The sequence below is a fragment of the Nycticebus coucang genome, chromosome 4 (genome assembly GCF_027406575.1).
Source record: "Nycticebus coucang isolate mNycCou1 chromosome 4, mNycCou1.pri, whole genome shotgun sequence".
Lineage (NCBI taxonomy): Eukaryota > Metazoa > Chordata > Mammalia > Primates > Lorisidae > Nycticebus > Nycticebus coucang.
This window is the reverse complement of record NC_069783.1, coordinates 79,034,327-79,055,503: the sequence shown is the minus strand read 5'-3', so window position 1 is coordinate 79,055,503 and position 21,177 is coordinate 79,034,327. Positions and strand designations below refer to the sequence as shown.

The window sequence follows — 21,177 nt, the reverse complement described above, 5'->3', positions numbered from 1 at the left end:
CCAAATATTCTATAATTAAACTCAATAATCAAGGAATGCTAAAGATTAAAAATTTCATCATTGATTCATAAATTGATTATTTCAGATATTAATGCATTCTTAATTCAAAAATTTTTGAATGATTCTTAGACAATTTACATTAGCAGGAATTTAGAGACCCATCAGGAGTTCTGAAACAGAGATTGAATGTGTACTGGGAAGGATGGTGAGGATGTGCCTAGGGTGGAGAGGATGCTGTAAGTGCAAGAATTACAAGAAGTAGACAAGGGCTCTAAGCTCATTATTTCAGAACAGTCAGAACTGTTTTTTATTGATTTATGTACTTGATATATTTTAAGCCTAAAATTTCTATTGACTAAAAAGATCTCTGACTAAAAATATTAACAACAATAAAGAAAAAAATCATAAACTTATCTAAATCAGCTCTCTCGATGGAGTTACCTAAAAGACATCCCCTCTCCTGCTGAGAACCACTAGAAATACACAATAAAAAATATTTCCTTGAAAGCATGTGAGGGCTGCCAAAGATTTCAAAACCTAAACTAGATCTCTAATTTTTAGTGAAATGGAGAAACTGTGAAGTCAGAAAGAATGGTAGCTGCTAAGAGGAAGAGAATTCTTTAAAATTCTCATGGGTCTGGGAGCAAAAAAATGGAGTGTAGGACAGTCAAGAAAGCAAAGGCTTGAAACTAACATCTTGTGGAGAAGAGAGGGTCAAATAAGTGAGCCTGTAACATTATCACAAGTTTTTTCTCCAAGGCCTATGACAGTCAATTAAGTTATACATAGCAGGAGTCAAGAAGCAAATTGAGGCCACTCAAAAAGTAAAGCAAAGTTTTCAGCAGTCTCCTGGCACTGGGAAACGGTGAGTGAGGATGCTAGGTAACACATCTGATCCTCCATCAGTGGCCCTGCAAGATTATTCTTTAGGACTGTGGTAAGAAGGGCAGCCTAGATGTCAAAAAAGACCAACCAGCCTCAAGTCACTTGATTCTTGGATTATATTAAGATGGTCTGCTTCACTGCTGCTCAACAGAAAGGTGAATCCTTTCTAGAAGAAGAAAACATCATCTAGATCCTATATTTCTCAACACAAACCTTTATTATTCAATCCCAAATTGCCTGGCACACTCAAAAACACAACCATGAGAAAAATCAAATAGAAAATATGGACACATAATAAAGTCTGTCTCCATTTAGAAGTCCTCATAGAAGTCCCAATTCAATGAAGTAAAACATGCCACACTTCAGGCATCAGGCAAACATTGGCGATGAACTGTAATTAATTGTATTACTTCATTTTGAATGTTTGCTGACAGCTTTTAAACTCTACCCTTCTCCCACTTCCCTCTTGCCTGAAAATGGGCAAACTGATAAGAAAGCCAACCTTTTCTTTAGTTCTACTTGGGAGGTTCAAATGATTAAAGTCCTGAACCTCATATGAAAATTCTGACTCAGCCACACATTATAACATGATAAAAACTAAAGCCCCTGGTTTTATCATGGATAAAAATGATAAAACATTTAATCTCTTTGTATCAACCACGTGGACCAGTGTGAGTGCCCATTTTCCTGCCCCTGGAAGTCCCAATGGGTGAAAAATAAACCTGTTTGTACCTCCTGGTGGAAGTGTTGCTTCATTAATAATCCAAGGCAATTTGGGGTTGCGAGGTGTTGCCATCAGTGAAACCATGATAAAACAGGAACAAAGTTACCCCCAATACTGAAGTTCCTTAGCTTAGACTTTTTAAGTAACTTTAATTAACATGTTTTAAGGAAACAACCTGATAATGAATTTTACTAGAGAACTGTAATCAATTTAAAGAAGAAAGACCAACTAGAAAAGTTGAAAGAAAAGAATAGAACTCAGGGGTGGTGCCTGTGGCTCAAAGGAGTAGGGTGCTGGCCCTATATGCTAGGGGTGGTGGGTTCAAACCCAGCCCCAGCCAAAAACGGCAAAAAAAAAAAAAAAAAAAAAATAGAACTCAGTAGAATTCAATAATGTGTTCCTGTATATAACAAGCATGTGAATGTTACTTTCTTTGCATTACTATTATTATTGTTGCTTAATACTTTATTGCAGCAATCGTCTGATTTCTTTTCTGAATGTATTTGTCTTCCTTGGGTCTTTGCGAAGTTTTTGTTTCTGGTCCCCATCTTAAACATTGTTATTGTTGTTAAATTTTAAGCCTTTTTAATTTTGTGAAGGCAAAAAGTGGAAGCCTAATGAACACATGTATATGTGGAAATAAAAAAAATAAAAAATAAAAAATAAGTAAAAATTATTAACAATAATAATAATAATAAATAAAAAAAACAAGCACCTACATTTGTGGCCTAAACTTTCAGGAAAAAATCTTTTGTTTTAATTTTTAATTCATATTTTTATTTGTTTATATTTACTTGTTTTTTGTATTCTAAAGAAATTTTAGCATTTTTTATCAAAGTTATACTTTTAATGTGTAGGCATAAATAAAAGAATTAAAACCATTCCTATAGGTAGGAAATTAGTACTACCCATGTATAATGTGGATCCTTATCGTTCCCTCAAAAACCTGGGCAAAAAAGTGTGCATTATACGTGACAAAATATTGTAAGCTTCAAGTATAATGAACACAGATGGATGAGGGAGCTAAAAATTAGGTCAATAGAAAATAACCAGACTTAAGCATAGCTTAGAGAGATATTTTAGCCGTAACCGTGTATAGTACTAAAATAAGAAAGGCTAAAAATTAATGACATGATTATCATTTTTAATAAGTTAGAAAAAGAGCACTAACACTGGAAGAAAACAGAAAGAAGAATATAATATAAAGATAAAAGCTGAACTAAATAAAATAGAATACAAACAAAATCTACAAAGCTTAAAGCTTTTGTTTTGTAGAAGACATTAAATTGATAAACCACTAGCAGAACTAATCAAGGAAAAAGAAAGGAGGTGCTAATGAGTAACATGAGTGAAGGAAGCAAAACAGCAGCATAGATTCTCATGTATTGCACAAGTGTAGTACGTTGTGGGAAGATTTTATGTCACTAAATCAGAAAAGTAAATGAAATAACAAATTCCTAGAAGACAAACAAACAAAGTTGACCCAAAAAGAAATAGAAAATTTAAATAGTCTTATGGTTTTAAACCTTTCCTCAAATTCATCCCCAGGATCAAATTGCTTTATTAGTGAATTCAGCCAAATATTTTAAAAATAAATAATGCTAGTCTTCTGAATTCAATGCCAAAAAATGGAAAGAAGGAGTAATTTACAACTTTCTTTTTTTTTTTAGGGAACATGTAATTTTTAATGCCAGTACCTCTGCAAGGGAATAAAGGAGGCAAGAAACATAACTGTCTCAATATCTACAGAAATAGCATTTGACAATTCTATACTCATTATTATTTTTAAAAAACTATTTTAGCAAATGAGTAATAGAAGTAACTTGATCTAATAAAAGTATCTTCAAGAATTTTGGAGCAGATAATGGTAAAGTACTGAAATTTTCCCACTGAAATCCAGAAATAACAAAAGTACATATTACCACAATATTGCACTGGAGCATCTAGCCAGCACAATAATGCAAGAAAAAAAAAAAAAGCAAAGTATAAGGATTGGGGGCATAGTGACTCATGCATGTAATCCCAGCACTCTGGGAGGCTGAGGTAGATAGATTGCCTGAGCTCAGGAGTTCAAAATCAGCCTAAGCAAAAGCAAGACTTCATCTCTAAAACAACAACAACAAAAAAAATAGCCAGGTGTTGTGACAGGCGCCCATAGTCTCAGCTCCTCAGGAGGCTGAGGCAAGAGAATCACTTGAGCCCGAGAGTCTGAGGAGGCTGTGAGCTATTGTGCCATGGCACTCAATCCCAGGGCACTTTTGAGTGAGATGTGAGACTCTGTCTCAAAAAAAAGGACTGAGAAAGAAGAAATACAACTGTCATAATTTGCAAATACATAACCATATACACAGAAAATCCAAAATAAAACAGTGAACTTTTAGAATTAATAAGTAAATTTATCAAGGCCAATGGATATAAAATTGATATACCAACCAAAATGTTTTATGTTACAGAGACAAAAACTAAGGCCCAGAAAGGCTCAAGTTCACACAAACACCTTTCAAAACTAGAAAAAGGGAGCAATTCAAGCCAGTGCTTTGTGCATAGATGCATCAATGATGTAGAACTTGTTTAAAGGACATGAACAAAGAAATGCTTTAGATTCCAGTTTTCCAGTCAAGCAGAGGCTAATCCACACCGTCACCTCTGCATCTCCTAGGCCTCAAGACATTAAAATGCTGCTGGCTGCCGGGACAGCCCACAGTAACAAAGGGGACACCTGAGGGAAGGAAAGCCACAGTTTTCTGAAATGTGGGGCTGTGACTGATCTGAGCTTTCTGCTTTTGCCACAGTTGAGGACCAAGAATCACTATAGCAGCAGTATTCGCCTACAGTGGAACCTAAGGATGGGATGGGGGAAATGGTGATTGTGTTCAGGATCCATTACAGAAGTATAGACTAGAAAAGATGGCATTTGGGTTGTGGTCTTACATATTTATACAGAGTGTCAAATTTGAACTTCAAATATGATCCGCAAAGGAGGCTATGCACAGAGTTGCCAAAAGACCTTGACAGTACTGAAAGGAGGATATGTTTATCACACAACTTTAAACTCTTGTCCTTTTTCATCTACAGCACCTCCAACAGACCATTAATAAATATGTTCTATAAATTCTGCAGTTGTCTTGTAAATACTATAATGATACATTTGGGGTGCTATATTTGTATGCTAATATCATCTTATTCCATGTGAAAATTTAAAACGTTGTAGCACACATTCAGCATTATTTTTCCCCTTGTCCTCTTCCTCCCCTTCCTTCTGTATCTGATTTCCCTCTCCTTTTACAGTTAGGGCTTCCAAGGGCAATCTTGGAAAGACTCTAGATTCAGACATGGAACAGTTAGGGCTTCCAAGGGCAATCTTGGAAAGACTCTAGATTCCTTACTAGCCAAATGAAAATTCTCAGAGCACGTGGGTGGAAGGTGAGGGGTAATGAAGTACTTGTCTCGTACATGGGGAAACAGCTAGAAAGACTGCCTTGATACTGGGAGCATTGCCCTATTTTTGGTCTAAGCTGGTGTTGCCTGCAGGCACTGGCATTTTGATAGGAAGTTCAGAGGTTCCATTATCAGATGCTACACTTTTGCATATAGAACTTGCTGACTGTTGTCATAGGTGATGTCTCAGCCTGTGTCCTAAAAAAACAGGGATTTGATGTAGGACGTCCTGCTGGCTGGGTGTTTTTAGCCCTATAGGCAGCCACAGTGCTGGATTAACCAAAGAACAAACTAAGCAGGTGATTAAGGCAGAACTAAATGAAGCACCTCCTCCCATCACCCACTACAAGAAAAACAGAGAGAATTTTATATTCAATGAACTTAAAAAAAATAAATAAACTTTGCTATGCAAAGAAAACAAAACAAAAAAATAACTTATTTTCCTTAAAGCTTGCATTTAAATTGTCTGTCAGTTTGAGTGATTTTATTTTATGATGTATTAAAGTGGGGAAGTACCACAATGGCAGTGGTGGTGGTAGCGTCAAGTGCTCAAAGTCTGCAAAAGTTTTCACTTGGCGCTAATAACCATTCCCTAGATTTTCCAGACTCCTCATGCCTCCTGGGCTCTTTTTCTCTAGCACACACATTTCTTGTGTAACATCTCTATTTTCTATTTAGTCCCACACCATTAATCCCACCTTTGCCAAGCTGTTAGTTTTCAGCTCCTAAATTTAGGCAGCCTACTTATCATATCCCTGCACAATATTTTGTTTCAATATGACATAATACAATTTTGCATTTATAAAGCAACTCCCACAGATTCCCCTAACACATAAAATATACTTAGGACCCTGAACTTACCCTTGTACTGCCCCCAGATCTTTCACCAGGCATCCAGACATTGCTTTTTGAGAGAAGTGGGACTTTATTTTTCCCTACAAGTTCCACAGTGTGGGCAGCTAATCTAGGCTTCAGTGGGTGGAGTAGACAGGGAGGTGAGGAGGAAGAAAAGAGAACAGTGTTCTTGGTTTCCATTTGGCAGTTTTAACAGACTCCCTCAAATCAACGCTTTGGAGCATCCCTTCTGCTTCCCCTGTTTCAGCCTCTACCTACTGCTCAGGAAAACTGGCAGATACATTTAAGGGCATGCTTGGAGTTGTAGGATACAGAGGAGGGAGTTACTGGTAACCTGATTCCTTTGAAAGGGGTATAGTGCTCAGAAGGTAAAGGAAAGGAAGGTTACAGGACTTTATTTCTCCAAGAAAACCATTGAATACCTGTCCATTGACATTCCCAGAGCCACATGTAGAGATTATACTCAACAAGAAATACTGATTTTCAGGCCATTCCTGACTCACCTCCACCAGTTTGTTGGCATGTTCACGGAAAACCTGGGCATATTCTTTCACCTCCTTTTCATTCCCACTCTTTGCAGCCTCAATGAGAACTAGCAAAGGGACGTTGGTTTCCAAGAAAGAATCAGATATGTGATCCATCACTGCTTTCCGAAGCTACAGTTAAAACAAAAACAGAAAACAACACATGATTAAGGAATAGAAGAATTACCCATTTTTTTCTAAACTATTTTCCAGTTCTTGTTACCCATGGAAATAACTATTTAACTCTCTCTCACTAATGCCCCCAGTGCTTATCATAGTCAAAGCAAATCAAAGGCCAATGATTAATGATATGCCTGTGAATTCAATGTCAACTAGAAAGTTACACATATGGCCTGTAGCTCAATAAATGCTAAGCCCTCACCTGTCCAAGGTCTGTGTTTATCCTTCATTAATGCAAACAAAGGTTTTGAATGATGATACAGTTCAAAACTCAGGATCTTGAGAAAAGAGAAATCTAGGTATCAATCAGCAAATAGGGAAGACTTTTAATGAAGATCTGAACCTGGAAGCCACCTGTAAAACTTTGCTGCTGTGCAATCTCCTGTCTTTTCCAGATCTATTGTATGTATTTGATAGATGCAGCAATGTGAAACATCTAATAATCTCAAAAATGTCTCTCCCCAGGTGCTATGATGACATAGCTATTATGCTCCAGAAAGAAACACTTACAGCTATTCTTCAAGGTAAATAAAAATACACAAACCCAAATCTTCTAACAATGTATAAGTATACATAATTCCCACATTGTTAAAACAGGAAGCAGGGCAGCTGTATGAAAATGAAATGAAACTGTCTCTGCACAATCACCTTAGTGCTGCTGTGTTCACGATTGTCTGAATGTATACAGGATATAAATAAAAATAAACACAAAAGAAGATGGCAAGCAATCCATATGTGTTCCAAGCAAATACACTCATCAAGAAGTATTCAGGCAAATCTCTTGATATTTGTTATTTTTCAGAAGAACTACTCTCAACAAATCTTAATTTCTTTTTGTACTAATTACCGTAAGGTATGTTCACATGTATGTACAACTTAATTTGGTTTAACTTTGAATTAGGTTTGACATTTCATTATATAAGATATAATAAACTCTATGGGAAGTTAATATTACTTAGTTACTCATTTGTCAAAGTGTATTAAATTACTGCCTGAGAATAATGTTGGTTATTGGTGAGATCCTGCTTTGGGAGTATGTCCAATGTAACAGATTCTCAGATAATATCTTTGCACACTAAAACATTTTATTCCTGCAACAACACCATGAGAAAAAAAATATTGTAAAACCATTTCTTCAAGTGAAGAAGCTGGAACTTCAAAAAGTTAAATAACTTTTCTGTTATCATAAGGTAACAAGAGGCAGAGCCTAGGATAAGAAGGTCTGAAGAGAAAGTTCAGTGCACCCTTGACACTGACCTGCTGTGACTCTTCCAGTACAGGGCCCCACGTGGAAGACAAACTACTGACAGTGTAACCAAAATTGAATTGACAAGGACAACAGAGATGAAAGACAGAGAAAGTTCATATAAAGTGGGGTGATGAATGGAGCCAGGCTACCTCACCAACCAAGCCACCATACTTTTCAGCACCACGCAAAAACAGCAGAAGAGAGAGGTCTGGGAAGCTAAGAATGCTATCTGCATCAAGCCTCTTTCTCACCCTTTGGGAATACTGTGATGTTCACAAAAACGGGCAACTTAAAACCATCCAAGTCAAATCTCACACAGAGTTATCGCAGAAGAAATGAGAAGAAGGAACATAATATCATCCCTCCACACACTGAAAGCATTCCAGAAAGATGCTTATACAATAGGTTAAAACTACAACCTACTATTTTAAATAAAATAAAAGACATTAAGAAAGTGATATAAGATATGAAAGAACAATGTAATTTGAACAAGAACAATGCTAAAGAATTGGGTCATGAAAGTCAAGGAAGAATTATAAATGAAAGAAAAATCATTTCAAGAGGAAGACTAAGCAAGAATAAATACACATAAGAGCAAATGCCTTAAGAGAAATAACAGGAGAAAACAAGAAAAAAAAATTAAATCCAAACTTGAGATAAAAAATTTGAGAAAGAATGATAACTATTGAACATAGGCAAAAGAAATTCAATATATAGCTTGTAGAGATCCCTGAAAAAAAAAATCAAAACAAAAATGAATATTGAACATTGTGATTGATGAAAAATTTCCTAAATACATTATATATTGAAAACAATACCCTAATAATGTATTGTATATTTTCAAATTGCTAATAAAGTATGCTTTCATAATTAGTCATTGTTTATGTATATACATATATATACATATTAGTGTATATACACACATACACACACACACGTATATATAGGTTGTTTCCATATCTTGGCTATTGAAATAATGCTGCAATAAATGTGAGAATGCAGATATCTCTTTGAGATACAAATTTTATTCTCTTCAGATATATAATCAGAAGTAGCATTGCTGAACAATATGGTAATTATATTTTTAATTTTAGGGAAACATCTACACTATTTTCTATAAGGACTGTGCCAATTTACACTCATACCAAGGGTGTTCGAGGGTGCCCTTTTCTCCATATCCTTGCCAACATCTGAACAGAAGATTTTAAAATTGAAAGCACATGTACATGCTTAGTTTCTCAGTTCTGTCCAATGAAAAAGGCTGGAAATTATGGCCAGCTCAGCAGTAATAAACAACTTGAAATGTAATTTTACATTACAAAAGATATTGGTGAGAAATGGCTAACTCCAGGTACCCTCAGGCTGAGAGTGATTACCTTGTTATGCCAGAGAGTGATCAAAGACTACCAGGGTCAGAACAGAAAAACCCAGGAGGCCTCCACTAGACAAAGATGAGAAAATTTCAGTTGAAGATGGCAGACATCCCCTATACTCCCAATCAACCTGGGCCTTAAGTGCATGTAGGAGAGGGGCCCAGTATTCTGTTCCTGGCCCAATATTGTTACATAATTAAGAAATACCATTCTATTGTGCTGGGGCCTTTGTACATTTTACAGTTTATTAGTTACAGTACTTGGCCTGTCCTAGTATAATCCTGAAACAGATCTTTTTGTCTTTCCCTTTTTCATGCCAACTCTGTCTTCTTTCAACCTGCCTTATCTTCCCTAGATTTTTTTCTGTTTGAAGTATGGGCCACAAGCCAGCATCATGAGGCCATTTCCTGAGAGGTTATTAGAAATATTAGAAATGCAAACCTGAGGCCCCACCCAGACCTTCATTTTAATTAGAATCTGAATTTTAGTAATAATGAGATGCCTTAGTGACTCCTTCACACAATAAAGTTTGAGGAATGCTTCCCTGGGAGACCTATTACATCAGTCAAGTTCTCAGTCTCAAGCATTAGAAACTAATTTTAGCTGATTTAAGCAGAAAAAAAAATTGTCCTGTTCATTTAAAGAATGGACAGGATTCAGAAATGCTAAAATATCCTGGGTCTTTGCTTGCACAGCTTTTGATTCAAAATCTTAGGAGGAGTCACCTGGTTGTTATTTTGATGAAATAGAGACCAAACCTCTGGGTCACATGTCCACCTCTAGTTGCAAGGGTACAGGTGGGAGGTGCTGAGAAAAAAATACCTTGTAAAAACAGGTGTTCTGGCCCTTTTAGCTTCTTATATCAAGATTCATAGAATGAGGAATTTCTCAGACCCAGAAAAGGAATTCAGATGTTAACAAACCCTCCTCCCAAACAAAAAACTCAGTAAAGAACAGATCTGGCAGAACACTAATTTAAGTACTGAAACATGAGTGGAAGTTGGAAAAAAATAGATATACATTTATAAGAAATAACTAAAAGGTGAAGAGTTATCTAAAAGGAATGAACTTAGACAGTATGAAGTAGGAACGTAATGGCAAGCACAATGTGACTTTTCCTTTCTATGACCACAGGAGACATGATTAATCAATTACAGCATTCTTTTATGCTGAGCTCAACTACTACTTCACAACACTTCTCAATGCAGTACTCCAAGTAGCTACTGCAAATCAATCCCATTTCTCTTGCAGTGTGAAAATGTTCTTTCTTTCCCAAATCTTCCCTGCAATGGAAGCTTTCTGCATGCCAAACTTTAGGCAGAATTGGCTATGTGTCTATGCAACCCAGTTACCATCTTCAGTTTCAAAAATAAAAGTGAGCAGTCAAGTCTAGGCTGGGCTGATGATATTTAATAAATGCCTGACTATTTAACATCTGTCCTGTCATTTAGGCATATGTTTAGAGAAATCACTTAAGAATAATAGTATTAACATCTTCTCTACTATGATGTAAGACATACCAGCCAAGGTAAATTTGGGGGGTAAAGGGTGATTTCAGACAGGTTCAAAAGTCTGAAGCCTTAAATCTCCCCACAAATATGATTGTTCCAGGCCCTTCATGATTACAGAAGTGTTTGCATCATACTTCCTAAAGCTGTATGGTATAATTGTTATTAAAAATGAAAAAAAATCAAAGCAAAAAGTGACTGAGCCAGGAGCCATCCAGCCTAAGGGGCTTGACAAGAATTGAGCTTCATTAAGTCAGGCAAATTTTAGCCAATCTGAAGGTCAATTAGGGTAATCAGTCAGTGTAGTGATCCCCCCAAAGCCACTTTAATAAGCCGAGGTGCGATTACTGCACACAGTCCACCAGAAATGAAGGCATTGTTCATTGTTCAGGCTGGGGGTGGGGGCAGATGGGGGAGAAGAGGCAGATCTGTGAAGCCTAAGGAGGACATTTGGAGAATAATCATAGTTTTTACTTTGTTTTCTTTATAAGAGAAACACAAAATTCTTTGGTCATTATCTGATGGCATTGACTATCTTTCATGAAGCAAAATGATTTTAATTGGGATACTAGCATCTCTCCTTAACAGAACCAATTACTTCTAAAAATAAAAAGGAATATTTCATTAGGCACCTTATGCTTTTCTCCACCCATACCATCCATCCCTCCACCAAAACCTAGTCAGCTGGATCAATTAAAAGTACAGCTGTCATCATTAGTAACATTTATGTGTAGCCAGATCAACAGTCTTTGCTCTCCAGATTTTTCCTCTAGAAGTGCAGATACTGTCAGGATCAGAGTTAGCAATGTGCCTCCCTGATGGAATGAGAAGCACTGAGGTGAACTTAGATAACTATTTGTTATCTTAGATTTGTTACATTAATGACCCATCTTCACTTCTCCTTATATCCATGCCCACTGCCAGGGAACTGGGCAGTGTCAACCTACAGGATGATGGGTTTGGCCATGTGGCATGTGTGGGGCCCGTGAAGGTTGGCCATCATCACACATGCAGGGTTTGAAAGGTCCATGTGACCCTGGACTTGCTTGTTCTTGCTCTCTGCCATCCCCATGAGAAGAATATTCCCTGTCTAGGCTGACAAACATGTTGAACAGAATTGAGTCACTTTAAGGCCATCCTAGATCAGTGAAGGTCAGCTGAGGCCAGGTCAGAAGATCAGGCTCAGGTGATTACCCTAGACTAGTGAGCCATAAATGCTCTCTCTACGCATTATTATAACAATAGAAAATTGAAAAGATAATATGCATATTTAACTAGCGTAAGTTTTTGCAGTTGCCAAAATCACCTCTTTGGTGAGGTGGGAAAGACCACTTGAAAATAACTTTCTGATCAGTCAGTTAACTTGTTTGGTGCCATTCCAATTCAGCCCTTTGTCCAAATGCACCGAATTACCAGTCCATTTGTTCTACATGTTCTATTCCACAGCCATGAGCTACATTTAAGAATATCACAGCTGTGATTTCTTATTTTTATAGATAAAACAAACTCTTCAGTGAAAAGTTATCCCAGTGAGACAGGGACAGGGAAGGGTTGAGGGAGCCTGCCCTGACGGACGGGAGCAGCTGCTTAGTTCCTTCTGTTGATTTCATTTTCTGCCCCAGCACACTCAGGTCTGTGTCAAATTCCTCTTTTCCCTCCACAATAGGCAAGGGCAATTGCTTTCATGAGAAGAGGCAGTGAAATGCCCCCTCAGGGTCTCAAGCAATGCTGGGGTCCTGTGGGTCTCCAGACGGCCTCCACCCAACCGAGAAAGCAGCTTTACTTGTTGTTGGTAAAAGTGTTAGCAGAGACGAGAGCCTACCATGGCAGGTACAGTGCTATGTAAAAAAAGGAAGCCAAAGGGAGGCTGCAGAGACAGAGGGTGTATGCAAAAGGCAGAGGCAGGGTGGCGCCTGTGGCTCAGTGAGTAGGGTGCCGGCCCCATATGCCGAGGGTGGCGGGTTCAAACCCAGCCCCGGCCAAACTGCAACAAAAAATAGCCGGGCGTTGTGGCAGGCGCCTGTAGTCCCAGCTGCTCGGGAGGCTGAGGCAAGAGAATCGCGTAAGCCCAAGAGTTAGAGGTTGCTGGGGGCCGTGTGACGCCACGGCACTCTACCAGTGGGCGGTACAGTGAGACCCTGTCTCTACAAAAAAAAAAAAAAAAAAAAGGCAGAGGCAGCCACAGCAGTGAGAGGTGGAGAGGAGAGGGCAGAGATGTATGGGAGAAACTAATATTTCATATTAACCACCTTCATGCTTATTTGATGCCAGACATTATTCTGAACACTTAGCACAACTCATTTATTTCTCTCAAAAATGCCAGCTACCATTTTCCCCATTTTATAGTAAAGGAAATTGAGGCAATAGAATTAAGTCACTTGCCCACAATCACAAACCTAACAAGTGGCAGTGGCAGGATTAGGACCTATATTGTCTCGCCCCAGAGCTCATGCCCTTAACAACTAATGCACATAACCTCTTATATTAGAATTAGAACGTCAGAATGTCAGATTTATATGTCTACTTTGGGTCAGTGTTGTGTACTTTATTGACCAAAAACAACAGTACAGATGATGGTAGTGAAGCAAGTTCCAGGATCGAATGTGATTCTTGGATGATAAGTGAAGTGCCCAGAGGATCTGGAGCTTCCCTCTTCTCCACAACTGAGATATCAAGACCCAAAAGAAGAAAGCCCCCAGTCGAGGGCATGGAGAACAGACCCAGTGGTGGGTGAACACCATGGAAAATTATGGGGGATCCAACCAGAGGCAAAAGGGATGCTGAGTCCCCACAACAGAAGTATAAAGGTGCCTCCTGGATCCTCATTAATAACATTCTGTGACTTCCTTGAGACTTTAAGAATTCAGAAAAAAATAGTGCATAACTCGTGGTTGAAGAGCCAGAAGACCAAGATGACTACTGTAAAAATGTATCTGATGGGTAATACTTGGTCTATGCAACCACCTTAAACATATATAACTTATGGCTCAAAGCATTTTTAACTAAAAAATAAATTGTGAGATGCTTAATAAACTATGTTTCTTAGGATTCTGATGTGGTTTAAGCCAAAGGATGTGAGATTTCTCCCAGGAAAAGATTGGGATACACTTTGCATGCTCTGATATGTTAATTATGGTAAGCAGGGAAATCCATAAGCCAAGCAGTGGCAGAGGTGAGCAGGGATCTGCCTTATTATAGAAAAATCGTTGAAAGCTGAAAAAGCAGGTTGGTACTGTGACAATCTGGCATTCTAATTTTTATTCTCATTCTTAAGAGTATTAGGATCAAACCATATTCATCCTAAATATATCTACTACACAAGCATAGACGTATCCAAATGTGGGAGCCAGAGTCCTCAGCAGCCAGGACCAGGGACACCTTGAACTTGGTATCAGCCAGCAAGTGCAGGAACTCATAAATACTGCCTTCATTAGCTCATGGGCCCCGTGATTTGTGTCCCTGATGAAAAGGGGCACATTTTTTGACCCCTCCAGTAAACAGGCAATGTAATTTCTCTGTAAATTGACTATTAGAATGGTTTAAATGCCCTTGCCTACAAGCTGAAAGGCGTAGTTAACACTTTTTACATAAGCCAGACGACCAAAATTTAGCTATCAATCAAGAAAGGCAGAAAGGAATGACTTGACAAAATCATTCGTTAAGTCTGACAGGAGTCGAGAACACAAGGCTTTCTTCCAACAGTTTAAATGTATGTGTGACAAAGGAATATTAATTGCATAAGACAAGACATTTAAAGGTATTAGCTCAGCACTACCAGTCTATTTTACTGAATTAAGGCTATTCATCAATGTAAATAACTACCTTTTCTTAAACCAAAAGGAATACAGTCCATGGATCATACCGATTTTCACAATCCACTTCCTAATTTCATGGGAGGAAACAATCATGAGAGGAAGGGCATAGTTTAACTCACAGCCTCAAAAAAAAAAAAAAAGAAAGAAGAAGAAACTATCTCTAAAATATCCAAAAGATGAAGCATGTATGATACTACATATATATCGAGCCACATTCAACACCACCAGTCTTTTGCAGTAAGTCTAAAGACCTGCAACCATTTAATGAATATGAAACAGTTCTCTGCAAAACACAGTCCAGGAAAAAATGGTTCTGTCCAGCCAACTAGAATTGCAGAAGCTCCAACTTGCACGAGAATTTGAAGGTTGTGTGTCCCATTTGAATCCATACAATGAAAAACACCTCTGCAATTCTTTTTAATAGAGAGACATTCAGTCTTGAAAAACTAAAAAAAGTCCCTTAATTATTTATTTTCAATTGGGTGTTTCAAAACCTCTTTCTGATCTCAAGAGGAAAATCTAGACTTATTATTTTTTTTATTAAATCATAGCTGTGTACATTAATGAGATCATGGGGCACCATATACTGGTTTTATAGACTGTTTGACACATTTTCATCACACTGGTTAACACAGCCTTCCTGGCATTTTCTTAGTTATTGTGTTAAAACATTTATATTCTATATTTACTAAGTTTCACATGTACCCTTGTAAGATGCACCTCAGGTGTAATCCCACCAATCACTCTCCCTCCGCCCATCCTCCCCCCTCCTTCCCCTCCCTCTCCCTCTTCCCCATATTCTTAGGTTATAACTGGGTTATAGCCAGACTTATTTAAAAAATCTAAACCAATGTCATACTTTTATTATGGATATTTAAGCATTATGCCAAAAGAATGAAATAAGAGCAAATGCCCAAAAATATAATGGTGTTGATACTAATTAATGCAATTAGCTCTAAGGAGGCAGGGGCCTTATTATAAGAGAAATCAGAAGTCCTCAGAAAGAAAATATGTGCTATCTCTCACTTACTTTGCTCCAATCTACTCAGTGACTGGTATTTGCACATTTATTACTTTCAACATTTGAGGAACTATTGGTGGATGAACCCCTGTGTTTGACCAGAGACACAGAGGAAAATAAGACAAGCCGTATATACTCTCACTTTCTGCTGAAAACTCCTCCACTTTCTCCATTCCCAATTATTAACAGTGATCAACATGACCTCATCCATGCTTGGCTGGCCTCAGAAATTATGCTGCTTAAAGATGAGCATGAATTCTTCTTGTTAAACGTGTTGGAGGTTGGCCTAAGGGACCTTGTAAAAATGTCCAGTTTTTCTACAATTCCTTCACATGATATTGCTTTTTTCTTTCTCATTTAAAGGTCCCTTCGAAACTTGTCCAACCCTCGTCAGATTATCCTTTGATTACTCAGTTTCTAACTTAGCCCAGAAGATCTTAGCATTCAGAAGGGTGGGATTTTAGGTAGCAGGGCTGAAGGTGGGAAAGACATTGCCAGTATAACTACCTTGCTCAGATTCCTGAACCCAGACTAAAAAGTACACCAGTTCTTCTGCATGTTTGAAGGGTCTCCTGTTTCTGGCTACTCTTTCCTTTATTAATAACCCTGTGCATGTCCTGTTTTTATAGCTTGCAGAGAACTTTCTGAGACATTATTTCATTTGGCCTTCCTTACAATGTCAAGGTGTGGGTGAGGGGTGCAGTTTTCAGGGTGAGCATCATTATTTGTGTTGTTTAAATGAAGAAAGAGAGGATCCTCTGGTTTCCTATAGCAAATGCCAGAGTGAGATCTTCCGGTACCAAGAACAGTGCTATGGTATTTAAGGTCCATTTGTTTATGGACCTGGATGTTCAAGTTCACAAATCCTAACTGGACAAAGGTCACTTTTCTTTCCATCCTTCACTCTCATACCTAGTCAGCCACTCCAAGCCTGATGTCTCATCCATAATTGCTCACTACAAAAAGGTTCTAAGACAAGCTGTCTGGCTAGTGCATTCTGTGCATCTATTATAATATATGCCATTGATTAACCCACATTGAATAACCACAAACTGCTTGAATCCAGTGTGAGAGAATCAAAAGTTGCATCAGTAACAGAATAACCTCACCCCTGCAAGAACCTGTATGAAGCTTATGAAATTTTGCTCAAAATATAATTTAATCCCCTCATAATTGCATTAGTGATTGGTAGAAATAATTACTAAGTGGATGATCTGATGGCAGGCTAACAGCAGAAGCCTATAAAAGGTGTATAGTTAAAGCACACAAAGCAAAGTACAGAGAAGAACAATTCTCTAAAACCACTATTTCTTTCTGAAAGGGTCAATCCTACACAATTGCCCCAGTAGGGGGGATTTATATCAGGAAGAGTCATCTGGCCCTGTACTTCCACATTTCCTGCCCTTCCACATTACAGCACAAGTCCTGTGGTTCTTAAAAGAATCCCCAGTAAATACAAGACACCCAGGAAGGAATCCAGCCCACACTCACCAGTTCCCACTGGGATTCAGACAAGCAACATCTCAGCTCACAAGACCAGGATGGGAAGCTTGCAGGGAGTAAGACGCTATTGGGTGAGGAAAAAGGAATGATGGGTACATATTTCTTGGCACAGATGTCACTGACAAATGTACCTTTGACACTTCTGGCCACTTGTGGTTATTAAAGAGTTCATCACACTTTCTAAAACAGAGAACCATTCACCCCAGTCCCCAGCTTTATTCCAGTTATGAATAACTACGTGCCTGTAAGCTCCTTCCCTCTCTGGTGTTTTGCTGCTGCCGTATGCTATCCGCTTTCCCTTCCCATCTTTAACTATTGCACAGCCTTGCGTTTCTAACAGCTGCTGAATTTTTCCCTAGAGGTACTTCATTTCAGACAGAAGCCCAGTGATTACTCCACATCCCCAAGTTTGTGGAAATCCTATAAAATGACTGGAGCTGCCACTATTTAAGGGAAAGGCAGGAGACAGAGTCCTTTAGCTTTTCAGGGATCTTGGACTCATACACCACAGTTGATTTATCTCAAGCTAAATTCACTTCTGTGTTATTTTATTTATTTATTTATTTATTTAAGCAGACATTTGAAGACAAGAAACTACTACGTTGACTTCTAAAGCAGGGGTTGGCAGACTTCTGGAAAGGGCTGGATAGTAGGGATTTTGGCCTTTGTGGTCTGTCGTTGGATTCTGCCACAGCTACTGAAACCTGCAGCTGCAGCCTAAAAGCCATCCATACAACTTGACATCAACAGGCAGAGGGCTAGATTTGGGACACAGGTAGTACTTTGCCAATGTCTGTTCTAGATGGGTTCCTCAATGGATTTTAGTCTCATAATCTTTCTCACTCTGTCCATAAGTTGCTATGGCATTCCCTGGCCCTTTCAAGCCCCATTCACCTATTACTCACTTATAACAGAGCATCTGCTGTGCCCAGCAGCTTGCCAGATTAAGAAGAGAATCAAGGAGGTGAAAGGTGGCTTGCAAGAGCCCCCAAGTGGTCAGTTTGACTAGTATTATTTGACCAAGTTGACTTTTGTTCTTTCTTTGCCGCATTCTCTGCTAGAAAACATCAGTTATTCTGGTGGTCCCTAAGCAATTTCTTTTCTAGTACAAGCTCTGAGGCAAGGAAAGAAGAGGAAAAGTTAGAAAAAAGAGCAGAAGTTGTTAGATTTTCCTAAAAATTCTGTGGATCAGGAAGATATCAGGTTGGGTTGCCTGGCCTGCTTGGTATAAGGTGTTCTGATTTAGAATAGACTCAAAATCCTGACACTTCCTCCTTATTTGGCAACAGTATCAAGGGTGCTTCCACAGACTGCCCAAACACACAGAGAATGGACCCTGGGGAGAAGCAGGCCAGCTGACGGTAATGTATAGTCATAACGGTAATGTATAGTCATAATGCCTAGTTGATCAGTTACAAATTATCCCCTTTCAACTAGTTATTTTGGCATCTATAGATGCAGACTCAGGATCATGTTGATCTAATCCTATGAATTTCAAAGGAGGGGCTGAAAGAAATCTACTCAGAGGCAGGAGAGTTCATTAGGGCTGACTTCTTCTGGTCCTTGGAACTCATTTTTCTGCTCTCCCAGACCTCTCCGCCTGCCTTGACCAAAGGTGCTTTTTTAGCTTCTCAGTTACCTTCTTTAGACAGTTGCAACGTAGACTGCAGCTATTTAAGGAAGCCTGATCCTTGTTGAAATTGGAGGAATCAAATAAAAATATAGAAGTCCTGCCCTTAACAGATGAACAGGATTGATACACTCGTGAAAAACTAAGAAACTATGAAGGAGAGAGCATGGATCTGGGACTGGTTAATCACCCCAACTGCTGACAAGCACTTATGGTTGGATCAAATAAAAAAATTCACACTTGTCCCCAAACTCCTCAAGACAAATAGTTCTTCTTTAATCCTGGAATGCTCGGCCACAATCTGTTCAACATTTCTCACTGAATATGCCAGACAAGTCTGCCAGTCTCCCGATGCGCGTTTAATCAGATATCCCTCCAGCTAAAACGAAAGTCCGTTACCTTTTTCCCCTATGATTAATTAGAAAAATAATTATCAAAATCTCATCCACAGTTGAGTTTCTTGCATGGGGCTGGACACAGATATGGATGCCTTAAGGAAAAAAATGGTAGTTATATTAAACACGAAACCTATTATGATTATTACAGAGAAACTCAGGACTCATTAATAATTGATATTTACCTTATGCTCTTCCCATTAAGGAATTTTAATAAAAGCTATAAACTAAGACCAAAGTGTACCAACTTTAACGACTGCAGTCATTAAAAGGACAGGCTTCAGAGTCAGCCCACTTGGGTTCTCTGACTTACGAGCTTTATATGGGTAAAAAATTATAGCATTGCCATTGGAATTTTAAAAAACATATTTTTGCACTAATATCTCTCTGAAAAATTATTGTAAGGATCATTGATAAAGAATCAAGGAAAGAATGGACACCAAATATCAGTTTGAGTAGACAGCTTTACTTTTTTGGCCTTCTTACATAACCAGGTACAAACAGGAGTAATAGCTCAGATGACCAAGAGAGCTGATTATTTCAGTTATCTCAGTGACAAGGAGGCATCAGCTGCTCAGTGCCTAAGCCTAACTATTCTTAGCACCAGGGCCACAAAAAGGCAGGCAATTGATGGCAAAGACACAACTTCATATGAAATAGTAGTCACTATTGGTTGGGCACAGTAGCTCATGCCTGTAATTCCAGCACTCTGGGAGGTCAAGGTGGATAGATTGCTTGAGCTCACAAACTGGAGACCAGCCTGAAAAATAGCCCGGAGTTATGGCAGGCACCTATAGTCCCAGCAACTTTGGGGGTTGAGACAAGAGAATCACTTGAGACCAAGAGTTTGAGGTTGCTGTGAGCTATGACATATCTGCACTCTACAGAGGGGCAAGAAAGTGAGATTCTGTCTCAAAATAAATAAATAAATAAATAAATAAATGTCACTATTATTCGATCTTTGAAACTTTACATAGAGTTCTTTACTGAAGCTTTTATCTGGGACTTAAACTTAGAGAAATAAGTTTTAGAAGACAAAACCAACATTAGTGGTTGATAATTACAAAACCACTGATATTAATCAATTTTCTAACCACTAACTTACATAATAATAGTCCCAGCTGATGTGGGAAAGGATGAGCTACCATCTTTAAAGCAGACTTTATAACAGGAGTCTTGCGGTTGCTGAAAGAAGACCTCTTGCTCTGGGAGGACCTTGGGGGTTCCTTCTACCTCTAAGAGTTTATAAACGAATATCCCCTTTTCCAAAGATAGTTAAGAAATAAGCCCAGAAGATATTATTGTTTTTTCTCTCTCTCTCTCATTTTCCCAAGTTCCTAGCCACTTCCTGATTTGGAGGGCAAGTGAAACTCTTTACACACATGTAACCACATAACCATTTGACCTTAAAAATAAGTGCATAGTGTGGCACACTTCTTGGAGGTGGGACACAATTATAACAGGGAATTTACTTAACAAATGCAATCAGCGTAACCTAATTCTTAGTACCTTCAATGAATTCCAAACAAGAAAAGATAAAGTAAGTGTATAAAGAGATTATATCCTTTCACAAGTTAAGGATACCTATAATCCCCACCCCACCCCCTTGGAAGACATTATTTGTTGAGACAATAACATTTCTTGGCATTTTTTTTTTCTATATAAGAAGGACATTTTCCATCCAACAGCATGACAAAAATACCTGTACTGGGTATGGTTTCCTGAAATGTGGCACCATATGTGCATCAGTAAACATTATGTGTAGAGTAAATTAAATCGAGTCTTATAATTAGGCAGTAAGGAAATTACTGTAGACCTGAAAGAGTAAATCAACAGTATTAAAATGTTCTCCATTTTCTCTGAAGCACTTCAGAGTGCCATAAAAAGCCCGTGTCACTGTGATAAACATCAAGAAGAAATGCATTAGAAGTAAGACAACTTAAAAGACACCACAATTCAAATAGGTCTTCGAATCAGGAGTCCAAGGTGGCATCTCATAAAATTTAAATGCCAGCCCTTTTGCCATGAATGTGAGAGGAAAAAAGAAAGCCACCTGACATGGCTATGCCTGAGGAAC

The 21,177-nt window shown here is 38.4% G+C and overlaps 1 protein-coding gene across 3 annotated transcripts in view; it reads right to left on the bottom strand.

Annotated features, from left to right (window-relative positions):
* Positions 1-21,177, bottom strand: part of CTNNA2 (catenin alpha 2) — a 1,130,561-nt gene that overhangs the window by 245,202 nt on the left and 864,182 nt on the right. For all 3 annotated transcript variants that reach the window (XM_053588738.1, XM_053588740.1, XM_053588739.1), the window contains exon 9: positions 6,406-6,558. In XM_053588738.1, the coding sequence (XP_053444713.1) occupies positions 6,406-6,558 (153 nt within the window). The remainder of the gene's footprint in view (positions 1-6,405; positions 6,559-21,177) is intronic.